Genomic DNA, 16,529 nt, shown 5'->3' with positions numbered 1-16,529 from the left:
ACTGAAAAATTCTACCAAACTATGGATCTAATTGTGTCCCTCCAAAATTCATAATTTGAAGCTCTGACCCCCCCCCGCCACTACCTCAGAATGTGACTATTTGGAGACAAGGCCTTTAAAGAAGTCATTAAGTTAAAACAAGGCCATTTGGGTGTGCCCCAATCCCACATGACTAGTATCTTTGTAAGTAGAGGAGATGATGACGCCTGGAGAGACACTAGGGATGCTCACGCACAAAGGCATAACACGTGAAGATGCAGCAAGAGGGCAGCCATCTGCAAGCCAAGAAGGGAAGAGTCAGAGAAACCCAACTCTCCTAGCACCTTGATCTTGACTTCTCACCTCCAGACTGAGAGAAAAAAATTGTTGTTTAAACCACCAATGGTATGGTATTTTGTTATGGTATCCCTAGTAAGGTAATACACAAATATTTAACAACAACAACAAATAATACCAATTCTACACAATCTCATCCAAAAAAATCTTAACTAAAAATCTCATCCAAGAAGAGGGAACAAAACTCATTTTATGAAGTTACTACTCTGATACCCTTTTTTGATTACAAGAAGATTACAAATATTCCTCATGAACAGAGGTATAAAAAAATCCTCAACAAAATATTAGCAAAGTAAGTCCATCAATATATAAATAGTAGGGCTTATCCTGAGAATATAAGTGTGGTTCAGTGTTTGAGTATCAATGTAGTTTCACTTTATTAACAAACTAAAGAAAAATCTCATGATCGTCTCAGATGCAAAAAGAGCATTAAACAAAATTCAACTTCAACTCATGGTTAAAATTCTTAGCTAACTAGAAATAAAAGCAAACATCCTTAACCTGATAAAAGTTATCTTCAAAAAAACTATAGCTAGCATACTTAAAATAGGCAGTCCATTCTCACCACTACTAGGCAGATCATATGGTAAGTCCTAGCCAGTGCAGTAAGAACAAAAGACACATAGACTTGAAAGGAAGAAATAAAACTCTATTCATTGGAAAAATGATCATTTACATAGAAAATGCAATCTATAAAAAGCTCTTAGAATAAGTGAGATTACCAAGACTGTGGGTTACAAGGTTACTATTAAAAATATATCATTGTATTTCCATAGACAAGCAATAGACTATTAAAAATAAGAACATTAAAAGGAATACCATCGATCGTAATATCAAAAAAGGAAATAATGAGGTATAAATCTAACAAAATATGTGCAGGATCTGTATGCTGCAATCTTAAGCATGTAAAAGTACCAAACAGGAATCCTAGAGCTAAAGAATACAGTAACTGAACTGAAAATGTCAATAAAGCAGCTCAATAGCATACCATAACAAGTGCCAGAAAGGGTTGGTAAGCTTGAATAGAGGTCAGTGGAAATCATCAAAGGAACAAAAAGAAAAAATGAAAAAGACCAAAGATAGCTTAAGAGACCATCAAGAAGACCAACTGATATACATTATGGGAGCCCCAAAAGGACGAGAGGGAGAGGAATGGGCAGAAAGGTTACTCAAAGAAATAATGGCTGAGAATTTCCCAAACCTGGGGAAACAGACAGACATCCAGATCCAGGACACCTAAAGAACACCAATAAGATAAACCTCAGGAGGCCCACACCAAGACATGTTATCATCAAACTGTCAGAAGTTAAAGATAAAGGTAGAATTTTGAAAGCAGCAAGAGAAAGGGAACTTGTGACACACCCTCCCCAAAAAGACTATCAGAGGATTTTTCAGCAGAAAACTTGCAGGCGAAAAACGAGTGGGGTGATATATGCAAAGTACTGAAAAAAAAAATACCAACTAAGAATAACCTTCAAAACTGAGGGAGATAAAGACTTCCTGAGACAAACAAATGCTTAGAGAGTTCACCACATGCCTTACAAAAAAAATGCTAAAGAGAATTCTTCAAGTTGAAATAAAAGACATTTAACAGAAACCTAAGAGGTTAGGTATGAAACTCATTAAAGTAAATATATAGACAAAAATAGAACACTGCAGCAATTTAACAGTGGTAGGCAAATTACTCTTACTACTATAAAAGCTAAAAAACAGAAGTATTAGACACCAAAACTAAATTTTGTTAATAAATATATTTATCAACATAAACTGTGACATTAAGAACACAGCATGTGGGATTAGGATCAAGACAGCAGAAGAGAAGGATCCTGAGCTCACCTCATTCAACACACTAGGTCTGCAACTACATATAGACAAATCTCTTGAATAACCTAAATACTAGCAGAACAACTCTTCCACAGCCAAAGATGTAAAGACTGCAATGTAAAGGGTAGGAATGGCAGACACAGTCTAGTCAGGACCCACACCCCAGCATGATAACCCACAAGCAGGAGGGTTATCACAGGGATTGAAGGCCTCCATGAGAAGGGAGGGGTTAAACCCACATAGGGCACCCTAGGGACCTGCATCAAGATGAGCCACTATATTGTCTGCTTTAAAAAAAAAAAAAAAAAAAGAGGTGGGGGGCACCTGGGTGGCTCAGTCAGTTAAGCATCTGCCTTCAGCTCAGGTCATGATCCCAGGGTCCTGGGATCAAGCCCCACATCGGGCTCCCTGCTCAGTGGGGAGCCTGCTTCTCCCTCTCCCACTCCCCCCTGCTTGTGCTCTCTCTCCCTCTATGTCAAATAAATAAATAAAATCTTAAAAAAAAAAAAAAATCAGTGGCGCTTAACTCCAGGAGAGCAAAAGGGCTATAGAACACGAAGACTCCACTCTTAATGGGCCGAGATACAAACTCACTTGCTCCAAAACCCAGCACAGAGTAAACAATTTGATAAGCATCTGGACCACACATGAAGGACATTAGTTGACCAATTCTATGGCACGTGCCAGAGGGGCACGGATCTGTAGGAATTTTATCCAGGAATGTAACTGCTGGCAGGTGCCATTTTTCTTACTCTCCTTCTGCCTAGCTAGCCTGACCTGGATGAGTAACAGTTCTGACAATTCCCATCTACCTTGCTAGCACCATTTGCCCTACCCCTGCATTCCACTGCAGACATGCCCTGCCCCACCCACCCACCCCAGCAGGTACTTGTCTAATGTGGCTCCTGTCACACCACACCTGGCATGTGGCCTTGGCAGAATGCCCCCCCCAAAAGCAGCTCCTACCCAGCACACATCCTCAGCCAAAACCAGTACCCCCCATCAGCTCCTGCTGTGCCAGACATACCCCCGCAATCAGTTCCTACCCTGCCACATCCAGCAGGTGTCTCAGCTGGGACCAGCACCCCTACAAAGTGGCTCCTGTCCCCCCACACCTAGCTAATGGCCTTAGAACCAGTGTTCCACCAAAGCGGCTCTTGCCCAGGGGTAGGGAATAAAGCCCTATGCAACAGTGCACACAGCAACCGCAGGTAGGACCCTCAGCCAGCTACTCCACTCATCAATTCTACCTACCAGCATGCCCACATGTCTCAGCCCAGCCACAACATGTACCTACTCAGGCGATGCCCCTGAAACACCTGGTTCTGGTGACCAGTTGGACCGCACTTCTGGGCTCCACAGGACTCCTTCAAGACCAGGAAATGTCTACCTGATCTACCTAATACACAGAGAGCTAGGCAAAATGAAGAGAGAGGAGAATGTTCCAAATGAAAGAACAAAACAAAACCTCAGAAAAAGAACTAAATGAAATGGAGATAAACAATGTACCTGATAGGGAATTCCAAGTAATTTCCATAAAGATGCTCACCAAACTTGGGAGAAGAATGGATGAACACAGTGAGAACTTCAACAAAGAGAAAATATTCAAAAACAGTAAGAGCTGAAGAATACAACTGGAGGATATTATGCTAAGTGAAGTAAGTCAATCAGAGAAAGACAATTATCATATGGTTTTACTCATATGTGGAACATTAGTGCAGAGAACAATAGGGGAAGGGAGGGAAGACTGAATGGGAAGAAACCAGAGAGGGAGACAAACCATATGAGACTCTTGACTCCGGAAAACAAACTGAGGGTTGTGGAAAAGGAGGTGGGTGGGGGAATGGGGAAACTGGGTGATGGGCATTAAGGAGGGAATCTGATGTGATGAGCACTGGATGTTATACGCAACTAATGAATCACTGAACATTATACCAAAAACTAATGATGTACTATATGTTGGGTAATTGAATTTAAATTAAAAAAAAAAAAGGATACAATAACTGAAATGAAAAATCCACTAGAAGGAATAAACAGCATATTCAAGGACACAGAAGAACTGAGCAGTGATCTGGCAGAGAGGGTAGTGGAAATCCTCCAAGATGAACAGCAAAAAGGAAAACAAATTTTTAATAAGGAGAATAATTTAAGGGAATTCTGGGACAACATCAAGCAAATTATCTTTCTCATTATGTATATCTTTCTCCCAGAAAGAGAAGAGAAAGGGGCAGAAAACTTGTTTGAAGAAATAATAGCTGAGAGCTTTCCTAACCTGGTGAAGGAAACAGACATCCAGGCCCAAGAATTAGAGAACCCCAAACAAGATGAACCTGAAGACGTTCACACCAAGACACATAATAATTATAAAGTCAAGAGTGAAAGATAAAAGGAGAATCTTAAAGGCAACAACAAAAAAAAGCAACCAGATATGTACAGAGGAACACCCCTAAGACCATGAGCAGATTTTTCAGCCGAAACTTTATAGGTCAGAAGGGAGTACATCAAAGTATAATCTACATGCTAAAAGGAAAAAACCTAGGGCACCTGAGTGGCTCAGTTGGTTAGGCGACTGCCTTCAGCTCAGGTCATGATCCTGGAGTCCTGGGATCGGGTCCCGCATCGGGCTCCCTGCTCAGCGGGGAGTCTGCTTCTCCCTCTGACCCTCCCCCCTCTCATGCTCTATCTCATTCTCTCTCTCAAATAAATAAAATCTTTAAAAGGAAAAAACCCATAACCAAGAGTATTCTACCTGGCAAAATGTATCATTCAGAAATGAAAGAGAAAGAGTTTCCCAGACAGGCCGAAGTTAAAAGGAGCTCATCACCAATGAAGTGGCCTTACAAGAAGTGTTAAAGTACTTCTTGAAGCAGAAAAGAAAAGGCCATAAATAAACTTAAGAAAACTGTGAAAGGAAAAAATCTCATTGACAAAAGCAAACATAAAGATAGTGTATTGACTATTTATAAAGCTATTATGAAAATTAAAAGAAATAGCAAAATCAACTAGATCTACAGTAATTATTTAAGGGATACACAAAATAAAAATATAATATATGGCATAAATTACATAAAATGCTGGGGGATGTTAATGTAGTGCTCTTAGAATGTGTTAGGCCCTAAGCAACTGACAACTTAAAATAGACTGTTAATGCATAGGAGGTTTTATATAAACCTCATGGTGACCACAAACCAAAAACCTTTACTCGATACACAAATAACAAAGAGAAAGGAATCCAAGCATAACAATAAAGTCATCAAAGCACAAGAAAGCAAAAGAAAAACTATAAAAACACTATATACAAAAATAAACTCAAAATGGATTACAGACCTAAATGTGAAACCTGAAACCATAAAACTCCTAGAAAATATAGGCAATAATTTCTCTGACATTGACCATAGAAAATTTTTCTAGATACATCTCCTCTGGCAAGGGGAACAAAAGCAAAATTAAACCATTGGGACTATATCAACATAAAAAGCTTTTACACAGCAAAGGAAACAACAAAACAAAATGGCAACCTACTGAAAGTAGATATTTGCAAATGATACATCTGGTAAGGGGGTAGTATCCAAAATATATGAAAGAGCTTATACAATTCAACACCAAAAAAACAAATAATCCAATTGAAAAATGGGCAAAGGATCTGAATAGACTTTTTTCCAAAGACATACAAACGGCCAACAGACACATGAAAAGATGTTCAACATCACTCATCATCAGCATAATGCAAATCAAAACCACAATAAAGGTATCACTTTACACCTGTCAGAATGGCTAAAATAAAAAAGAAATGACAAGTATTGGCAAGGATATGAAGAAAAAGGAACCCTGGTGCACTGTTAGCAGGACTGCAAATTGATAACTGTGGAAAACAGTAAGAAGGGTTCTTCAAAACTTAAAAATGGAATTACCATATGATTCAGTAATTCGACTACCAGGTATCTACCCAAGGAATATAAAAATGCTAATTCAAAAAGATATATGCACCCCTATGTTTACTGCAGCACTATTTCTAATAGTCAAGATATGGAAGCAACGCAAGTGCCCATCCACAAGTTAACAGATAAAAAGATGTGGGGTGTATATACACAATGGAATATTACTCAGCCATAAAAAGTTCTTGCCATTTATAACAACATGGGTGGATTTAGAAGGTATGATGCTAAGTGAAATCAGTCAGAGAAAAACAAATACCATATGATTTCACTCATCTGTGGAATTTAAGAAAACAAGCAAACAAAAAAATCCTTTTTTTTTTAAAGATTTTATTTGAGAGAGAGCGAAAGTGAGCGAGAGAGAGAGAGAGAGAGAGAGAGAGAGAGAGAGAACAAGGAGGGAGAGGGGGAGAGGGAGAAGCAGACATTCACCCCACCCCACCCCCTGCTGAGCAGGGAGCCTGATGTGGGGCTCGATTCTAGGACCCTGGGATCACGACCTGAACCGAAGGCAGACGCTTAACCAACTGAGCCATTCCAGATGCCCCAAAACAGACTCTTAAATACATAGAACTGGTTGCTGCTAAAGAAGAGGAGAGTGAGGGACTAGGTGAAATAGATAAAGAGAATTACGGGTGCACCTCTCATGAGCCACTGAGAAGTGTACAGAATTACTGAACAAATATAACAGGATTATTTGTACCTCTATAAAATAAAAGTACATAGTTATCAATGATTACTTTAAATGTAAATGACCTAAAATGCTCCAATCAAAAGATACAGGGTGACAGGATAGATCAAAAAAATAAGACCCTCTATATGCTGCCTACAAGAGATTCACCTCAGACCTAAAGACACACACAGACTGAAAGTGAAGGGCTGGCAAAAGATATTCCACACAAATGGAAAAAAAAAAAAAAGCTGGGGTGGCAATACTTACTAGGCAAAACAGACTTGAAACAAAGACTGTCACAAGAGACAAAGAAGGGCATTACGTAACAATAAAGAAATCAATCCAACAAAAGGACGTAACAATTATAAATACCTATGCAACTAACATAGGAGCGTATGAATAGATCAAGCAAATATTAACAGACATAAAAGAAACTGACAGTTAATACATTAAGAGTGCGACTTTAACACCCCACTTAAGGCACTGATACATCATCCAGACAGAAAATCAATACGGAAACAGTGGCTTTAAAGGACAGGTTAAACCAGATGGGCTCAACAAACATATATGGAACATTTCATCCAACAGCAGAATACACATTCTCTTCAAGTGCACATGGAACATTCTCCAGGATAGATCACAAGTTAGGCTACAAAACAAGTCTCAAATTTAAGAGGACTAAATTCATATCAAGCATCTTTTCTGACCACAAAAGGCATGAAACTAGAAGTTACAAGAAAAAAAAACTGGAAAAAATACAAACACTAATAGGCTAAACAACATGTTATTAACCCAGGGAAGAGATCAATAAGGAAATCAAAAAACACCTTGATACAAATGAAAATAGAAACACAGTGTTCAAAAATCTGAGACAGAGCAAAGGCAGTTCTAAGGGGGACGTTTATAGTGATGCAGGAGGCCTAGGTCAAAAGAAAACAAAACAAAAACCTCAAACAATCTAAATGTACACCTACAGCAACCAGAAAAAGAAGAACAAAGCCCAAAGTTAGTAGATGGAAGGAAACAAAGATCAGAGGGGCAATAAATGATATAGAGACTAAAATTACTATAGAAAAGATCAATCTAAAAATGGGTTTTTTGAAAAGATAAAACTGATAAACCTTTAACCAGCTCATCAAGAAAAAAAAAAAGAGGACTCACACTCAGAAATGAAAGAGAAGCTACAACTAACACCACAGAAATGCAAGGGATAAGAGACAACTACTAACAATTACATACCAACAAACTGGAAAACCTAGAAGAAACAGATCAATTCCTAAAAACATATCAACTTCCAAGACTGAATCAGGAAGAAATGTAAAATCTGAATAGACTATTAGCAATGAAACTGAATCAGTTATCAAAAATACCCAAAACTCCAGGAGCAGAAAATTTCACAGGTGAATTTTACTAAACATTTAAAGTAGAGTTAATACCTATCCTTCTTAAGCTATTCACACAAATTAAAGCAGTGTTTCCAAATTCATTCTACAAGGCCAGCATTACTCTGTTAGCAAAACCAGAAACACTACAAAAAAATTATAGGCCCATATTCCTGATGAGCAGAGATGCAAAAATCCTCAACCACGTATTAGCAAACCCAATTCAAAAACTTATTAGAAGGATCATTCACCACAATCAAGTGGGAAACCAACATTACAGTACATTAACAAAATGAAGGATAAAAATCAGATTATCACGATAGATGCAGAAAAAGCACTTGACAAAAATCAAACATCCATTTATGATAAAGATTCTCAACAAAGTGAGTACAAAAGGAACATACCTCAACATAATAAACACCATGTATGGAAAGCCACAGGTAACATCATACTCAACAATGCAAAGCTGAAAACGTATCCCCTACAACCAGGAACAAGACAAGGCTATGTTCACGCCCATCACTTTTATTCAACATAGTACTGGAAGTCCTAGCCAGAGAAATTAGACAAGAAAGAAACGGCATCCAAATTGGAATGGAAGAAGTAAAACTGTCTCTATGTGCAAATGCTATGACATTAAATACAGGAAACCCTAATTTACAAAATTAATATACAGACATCTGTTGCACTTCTACACAATAATGAATTATCAGAAAGAGAAATTAAGAAAACAATTCCATTTACAATTGCATCAAAAATAGTAAAATGCCTAAGAATAAATTTAACCAAGAAGGTGAAACATCTGTACTGTGAAAATTATAAGGCACTGGTGAAATAAGTTGAAGACACAAATGGAAAGACATACCATGCTCATGGATTGGAAGAATTAGTATTGTTAAAATGTCCATACCACCCAAAGCAATTTACACATTCAATGTAATCCCTATCAAAATACCAAGAGCATTTTTTCACAGAAATAGAACAATCGTAAAATTTGTACGGAACCACAAAAGACCACGAATAGCCAAAGCCATCTTGATAAAGAACAACAAAGCTGGAGGGATCATCCTCCCACATCTCAAGCTACACTTCTAGTCAACAGTAAATCAAAACAGTATGGTACTGGCACAATAACAGACACACAGATCAAAGGAACAGAACAGACAGCCCAGAAATAAATCCACACATATATGGTAAATTCATCTACAAAGGAGGCGGCAAGAATATACCACAGAGAAAAGACAGTCTCTTCAATAAACAGTGTTGGAAAAAGTGAACAGCTACATGAAGAAAAGAATGAAACTGAACCACTTTCTTACACCACATACAAAAAGAAACTCTAAATGTAAGACCTGAAACTATAAAACTCCTAAAAGAAAACATAGGCAGTAAACTCTTGGGTATTGGTCTGAGCAGATTTTTGTGTAAGTCTCCTCAGGCAAAAGCAACAAAAGCAGAAATAAAAAATTGAGACTGCATTGAACTAAAGCCTTTTGCACAGTGAAGGAAACCATCAACAAAATGAAGCAACCTACTGAATGAGAGAAAGTATTTGCAAAGGGTGCACCCAATAAGGGGTTAATATCCAAACATACAAAGATACATCCCTACAATGGAATATTCAGCAATTAAAAATAAAGTGTACTAATAAACACAACACAAATTTTAAATGTATTATGCTAAGAAAAAGCAGCCAAACTAAAAAAAAAAAAAAAAAAAAAAAGGCAACATACTGTACGATTGCATTCATAGGACACTCTGGAAGGGCCCAACTAGTGTTGGAGATCATACCAGTCGTTCCCGTGAGTTCAGGGAAGGGTAGAGTCTGACCAAAAAGAGCGCAGAAGGGAGGTTCTGTTCGGTGATGGTGCTTTTCCACACTGTGGTTGTAGTTGTGATTATACAGTATAGCAATGTGCATTTATCAAAACTCATAACATATGCAAGAGAGTGATTTTTACTGTATATGGATTTTTGATCTTAATGTAGAAAATGAGACCGAAAGAGACAGAGGCTTCTGCTTCCTTTGACATCAGCTCTCTCTGGATGAGAGACAGCATTCATTTAACAAATGTGTAAGACCCATAAAAAAATACACCAAGTATACAACAGTAAACAAAATAGATATCCCTGCCCTTGGGTCGTTCAGTCGACTTGAATAGACAGTGTCTGAGGAGTAGGAAAACAGAGACCAAGTGGTGTGAACAGGCTGCCATCTTTAAATATAACAAAACCCCTCCCCTCAACTATTCTACCCCCTTCACCTGCAGCCTTATTATATGTATTAAACCATCCACAGGCAAACTTCATCAAAGAGTTGTCTACCCTCACTAATGCCCCACCACCTTACTCCCTCATATTATGGAAACTGTCCTCATCTGGGTCACCAAAGAGAGGTTACTCCTCAGTCATTGTTTTACTTGACTTCTCAACAGCTTTTTGACTCTGATGATCACTCCTTCTTCTAGAAACGCTCTGTACCCTTGACTCTTCTAGCTTTCCTTGACTCTTCTACCTCTCTCTGACTGTTCCTTCTCAACCAGTGTTCTCATTCCACAAGGCTCAGTCCTACCCTTGGGCCCATACTTTGCTCTATGTGCTCTCCCTTGAAACTCTCATTCACATCTAGCCTCAACTGACACCTAATTATTGTTAAGTCCCAAGGTCTCTCTGCCACTTAGAGCTCTTCTCAAAGCTCTGAACAGATAGATCCAACCACTATTCAAGATCTCACTTGGCACAAAATGGCTCAGATGGCTCAAAAACACCTCAACTCTGTACGTTCAGCATCTGACATATGAATTCCCCTACCAAACCTTTCCTATTCACATTTCTCCGTGTCTGTCCTGGCATGCAGTTCACATGCAGAAACCCAGGAGTTATCTTTGACCTTCCTCCAGCTACTTTGCAAGGAACACCTACTCATTTCTTAAATCTCTTCCAAATTTTTCCACTTTACTCCATCCCTACTGCCTCTACCATAGTCCAGCAACTACCTGGTAGCTTTATAACTACTACCTGTTCTCACCACATCACTTGAATTCCTTCCAACCCAGTTGGTTTTTCAAAATGTAAATTTGATCCCCATCGCCCCTTCCTTTCACAACATAAAAGGTTTCCCATTACAGTTAGGACAAAGCCCAAATCCTCACTAGGTCTGGCCCCACCTCCAGCTCTTGTCCCATCCTTCTCACTCACTCCCTTTGCTCCAGACAAGTAGCTTCCTTTCATTCCCTCAAAGGTACCATGCACTCTGCCACCACAGGGACTTTGCACAGACTGTCCTTCTTTGGGCTGCACTCCTCTCTCCTTGATCCCAACATTAACTAGGATGCCTCTTCATCAGATCTTCGCTCCAGTAACAAGTCAACAGAGAAGGCTTTCTTTACCCTTAAGTCTAGGTCAGATTCCCGGATTTTTTTTTTTTTTTGGAGCATAGGTTTCCATTTAAAATTATGCAATCATTAATGGGGTCTTTTGATTCTGTCAATCACCAACACTAGTACCACAAGCTCCAGGAGAACAGGTACTTTGCATTTTGCTCAACATTGAAAAACTAGCATCTAACACAGTAGCTGCTTTATAGTAGGCACACAATAATGGCTAAAGATTGGACTCTGCAGTCCCACAAAATGAGGTATGTATAATATCCTACATGTCCACACTCTTTGTAATAGTAAAGTACTGGAAACCAACCTAACCACCTATTAACAGAGGACCTGATCAAATATATTGTGACACATGCACACAATGGAACACACTAGGCAGCCTTTAAGGCAACTTTATCTGTATTGATATAGAAAGATCTTCAAGATGTACTTATGAATAAAAGCAATGTACAGCAAAGTGTGCATAGTGGGCTACCATTTGTGTCAAAGACAACAGTAAATAATACAAGTTTGAATTATTTGTTGGATGGAAATACTCCAACATTTAGAAGAAACTAGTAACAGTAGCTACTTGTCTGTAGAGTAGGTGGGAACCAGGTTGGGCGGGCATCAGAGGTGGGAGAGAAACCCCATTGACTACCATTTTACATTTCTAGATTCGGGGACTCATGCGAGCCACCTACCATGTGCAAAGTAATTCATCAACCCATAAAAATAGCCCTTGTCCCATGGGATACCTCAAACCCCACATCAGAATGCTCCCAGCAGTCTGTCACACTGTCCTAAAAACATCTCGGATGGGAGACTGGGACTGGGGCCACCTCCTCTACTGACACAGTCCTACATCATCCCAGCTCCAGTATGGCAATGCCATTTGGGAAAGGGACAGTCTTCAAAATCTCCCTCCAACTCTGGCATCTGTCCCAGATGGGCAGATCCTTTTTATATCTTCAGACCCCAAATTATCTTAACCCTTACAATTCTACAACCACTTTAGCCACCCTGTACCTCTAGGTCTTCACAACTAGAGTTAACAATCATGAAAGTGTTAGCTAGGACAACCATTTCTTTGAGGACTTTTTCTTCTCCCTTAGAAGAGTCCCTAGAGCCTTATGCAATCAATAACAGTAATGATATAATAGTCCTAACAGCTCTCATGTACTGAGTACTTTGCCAGGCACTAGGGTAAAGGCTTTAATATTTTTTTTTACATAGTTAAATCATATTGCATCAACCCTATGATGTAGATTGTTTCCATTTCACAGGAAAGGAAACTGAGGCCATATGCCAACCTTCATTCCATCTGTTCTCTCACTTTATGAGGAACCCCTAACCGAGTAAAGCCTCAGGAATCCAGTTTATGAGCAGTGTTTGGGGTTTGTTTGGTTTTTGGTTTGGGTTTTTTTTTTTTTTTTTTTTTTTTTAACTGCCAGGGTAACAGGAGGGATAATACTCTTTGGTCTGGGCTTCTGGAAGAGCACTCTTGACTCCTTTGGTCACAGAATTCAGACAAGATGTAGTTGGTCTATTATTTTGCTGTGACCCAGGGAACAGCCAGTTCTTACCCTATTGTCTTCCTGGATCTCCCAGTCACTGGAAAAAGTTGCCAATTGCTGCCCTTGAGAACAGTTTGAAAACTGGAAAAGGCTGGAAAACATCCTTCTGTTCTCTTGAGTGTCTGGAAAGATGGCATCTTGGAAATTGACTCCGTGCGGCAAGAGATTATAATTCTCATCCATCCTAATGGGGAAAAAAAAGAAAAAAGCAGAACTGTACACTGGACAGCCATAGGGTATAGCAGCCTTAATCAAGAGTTGTAAAGACTGACAGTCTTGCCCTTACACAACTAGATCTCACATGGCTCTCATTAGAGGACTTAACTATTTCTAAATGTTTCTCTGCCTCACACTACAGGAGTCTGTCCTTATCTTTTGCCAGAGGGGAGTTTAGGTGAAGGGTTGTGGGGCGCGGGGGGGGAGATGCATATGTGTCTACTTGTAGATCTCCCAAGTGGCCTTCTTTCTCACCGAGTGTTCCTTGTTTCTTGACCAAAGGAAAGCCAGTTCTAAGGACCCAGGTTTGAATCCTGCCATTGCTACTGATCTATCTGAAGAGAGATGAATTTCCTCGATTATCTAAGCTTCACTATTCCAGACAAAGATGAGGAGAATAGCACTTTCTTGCTGGTAGTGGAAGGACTGCATTAGATAAAGTGGCATACAGTGAGTGCGGTACGGATTTTAACATTTTTATAGAGCTAAGAATAAATCACCTGTTAGAAAGATAAAGAAATCACATAGAGAAGAAGTCGAAGTTACCCTCCAGCACAAAGAGGGGATGTAGGGCTCACCAGGGAGCCTCCACTGCCACTTTCCCCTGTGACACTGCCCAGAATCTGTTCTTGTCTCATTGGGTCCCAGAATAACAGGGGAGGAATGATTTGTATGCAGTTGTTAACTTCAGGGCAACACAGCCCTGTGAAATGGAAATCTGTCAGACTACCAGTTGACTCTATTTCTGCCCTAACTTTTTGTAAATATGTCAGAGGGAAAGATTAAAGAGTTGGCTGACCACCACAGAGCCACTGGACAAAGCTCTTTCATGATAAAAATCAGGAAAAAATAACGTCTGCTCAAGTCCTCCAGCTCCTTTTGCTTTGGAAAATAAAGTTTCAGTGATTAATAGCTTTATAGCTGGGGTCTCAGTGTCCTTCCTAAAGAGAAACATGAAAAATCTGAGTTAAGTTTCTCTATATCAAGAAGGATACTAGTTCACTCCTTGCAGACTTTATTTAGAAACTATACTTCCCCAGCAATTAAAAAGAAAGAAAAGAAAAACAACTCAATCTCATTAAACCACTCAAGCCAACACAAAGCACGCCGTGTATTCTAAACTTAGAGGTTCTGGCTTCAATACGGGAAACATGTGTTGCCATGAGCTTATGAACGCCCCTCGGTGGGTCTTACGGTTTCCTTAGAAGGATGTGAAATCTCAAGAGGTTAAAAGTGAATCCGCAGACTGGGGTCATAGCCATTCCAAAAGTCCTTGTTGCCTCTTCAGGGACTGGGAAGACTGGAATCATTGCCAGTCTCAACTGTGGATTAATTCACTCACTAGCTTGATATGTAGGTTACATTCCAGTTCAAGGCTTCTCTCAGCTGCTCTACATCACTCTAATTCAGCGGGAGACAGCCAATGCATTTAGGGTTCCACCTGCTTCAAACCCATTGACTGAATTCTTATACACGCGAATTCTGTCTTGACTGCGGGCCAACTTTCATGGAACTTGACAGGATTCCAGGAGCCTCCAGTCAGAGAGAACCTCCTGCCTGCTTCACGGATCCTCTTCAAAGCACTACAAGCCAGGTCTTCCCCTCCTCCCCCAGCAGGCCCCCACATAAACCTTTGCTATTTTGAAAAGCCCAACGCTGAGGTCTGCTGGTGGTGGGTAAGGGGGTGAAACAAAGGGACAGCTGCGCTGCATTCCACACCATGCCTATCTTGGCATTTCAGCAGGTGGGGAAAAGAGTGACTCTTCCCTCTGCAGCTAACCTGCACCAGGTGTTCTGCATAACTGTGCGTTGGTCTCACCAACCTGGTGTCTCACATTATGGAACTGAGGATCCAGAGGTTCTTCAAAAGACAATTTGCTCAAAAATCACAGGAAGAGCAGAGCCAAAATTCCAACGAGAATCTGATTTCAAAGTCTGGTGTTTTCCCCCCTCACCATCCCAAGCTACTCCCAAGGAATCCAATTAAAAGTATAAATTTTAAGAAGAGTCAAATGGATTTTGGGAAACTATCTTGGGCTTTTGCCTGAAACACTTCAACGCTTTAAGCACTGAAATCACCCCTGTTTGGGGGTTTGGTTTGGTTTTGTTTTTTAACAGCCTTAGCCAAATACACCCCAGGACCTTTGTCGAGACGTCCCACGGAGCAGGAGAGAACAAAGAGTAAGGAAAGGAGCCCAAGGCGTATTCCAAAATGGTACGGGCAGGATTCCCTGTTGTTCCTGACCTGGCTCCGGATAACGGTGCCCTCGGGAGGTCGCGCGGATAGCTGGAGGAGAAGGAGTGGGCAGGAGGTGCCGCGCTCACCTGAGGAAGAAGAAATACGAGTAGTCCTGGACCACGGTGTGGGAGTGACACGAGAAGTAGCCCAGGCCAGTGAGGTTGAGTCTGGAGCCCGCGGGCACCTCGAGCATGCTGCCCCACGCCTGGTCGCACAGCATCTCGATCTCGGCGGAGTAGAAGAGCCCCGCGTCGCTGGCCTCGTACTGCCACGGCAGGTAGTTGTACAGGCCGTGCACCTCCTGGTGCAGCGCCAGCACCTTGGCGTACACGATGATCTCCGCCAGCTCGGCGCGGCAGCCCTCGCTCAGGGGTCTCCACTCGGAGGGCAGCTGACAGCCGCGGGCGGTTGCAAGCCGGCCGGCCAGGCAGAGCGCCGCGAGCAGCAGCGGGCGCAGCATGCCGGCGGCGGGAGCGGGCGGCCGGCGCGGCCGGGGTCGGCGCTGCGCCCTGGGCGCACTAGCCTGGGCGCATGGCGGGGGCTCCCGGGACTGGCAGCACAGAGCGGGGTGGCGCGCGGCCGCCGCGAGCGAGAGGCGTCGGCGAGCCGGGAGCGCCCGCCCCGGGGCCGACAGCGCCGCCCCGCCGGCCGGCGAAGCGCAGCCCTGGGCGCTGGGCTTGGAGCGCCGCTCTCCCAGCCGCCGAGCTTACGGCGCCCGGCCCTCGCCCGCGGCGCTTTAAAAGGTCTCGGGGCGGGCCAGCCGCCCGCCTCCTGCCCTGCCCCCCGCGACGGGGCGTGGGCGGCGGCGGGACAGGGCGGGGAGGCGGCCGCGGCGGAGGTGGGCCCCCGGCCAGGGGCGCTCGGCAGCCGCTGCGCGCCGTGTCGGTCCCGGCCCCCACCCCTCCCCAGGCCCCCGCGCGGAGCTGGGGGGAGTGCGCGGGCTGCGCGAGAAGGTCACTCGCTGCCCGGAGCGGCGGCG

The 16,529-nt window shown here is 42.0% G+C and overlaps 1 protein-coding gene across 1 annotated transcript in view; it reads right to left on the bottom strand.

Annotated features, from left to right (window-relative positions):
• The window catches only part of CCDC3 (coiled-coil domain containing 3), a 119,880-nt gene extending 103,633 nt beyond the window's left edge, over window positions 1–16,247 (bottom strand). The window contains exons 1-2 of the mRNA XM_025853581.2: window positions 15,637–16,247; window positions 13,105–13,279 (exon numbers count right to left, since the gene is read on the bottom strand). Of these exons, the coding sequence (XP_025709366.1) occupies window positions 13,105–13,279; window positions 15,637–16,010 (549 nt within the window). The 5' untranslated portion in view covers window positions 16,011–16,247. The remainder of the gene's footprint in view (window positions 1–13,104; window positions 13,280–15,636) is intronic.
• Between the last annotated feature and the right edge of the window lie 282 nt (window positions 16,248–16,529).

Source organism: Callorhinus ursinus, unplaced genomic scaffold (assembly GCF_003265705.2).
Source record: "Callorhinus ursinus isolate GAN/ISIS: 27379988/994484 unplaced genomic scaffold, GSC_fseal_2.0 scaffold36, whole genome shotgun sequence".
Lineage (NCBI taxonomy): Eukaryota > Metazoa > Chordata > Mammalia > Carnivora > Otariidae > Callorhinus > Callorhinus ursinus.
Note: the sequence above shows the minus strand (reverse complement) of the source record. Positions and strands in the feature narration are given on the sequence as shown.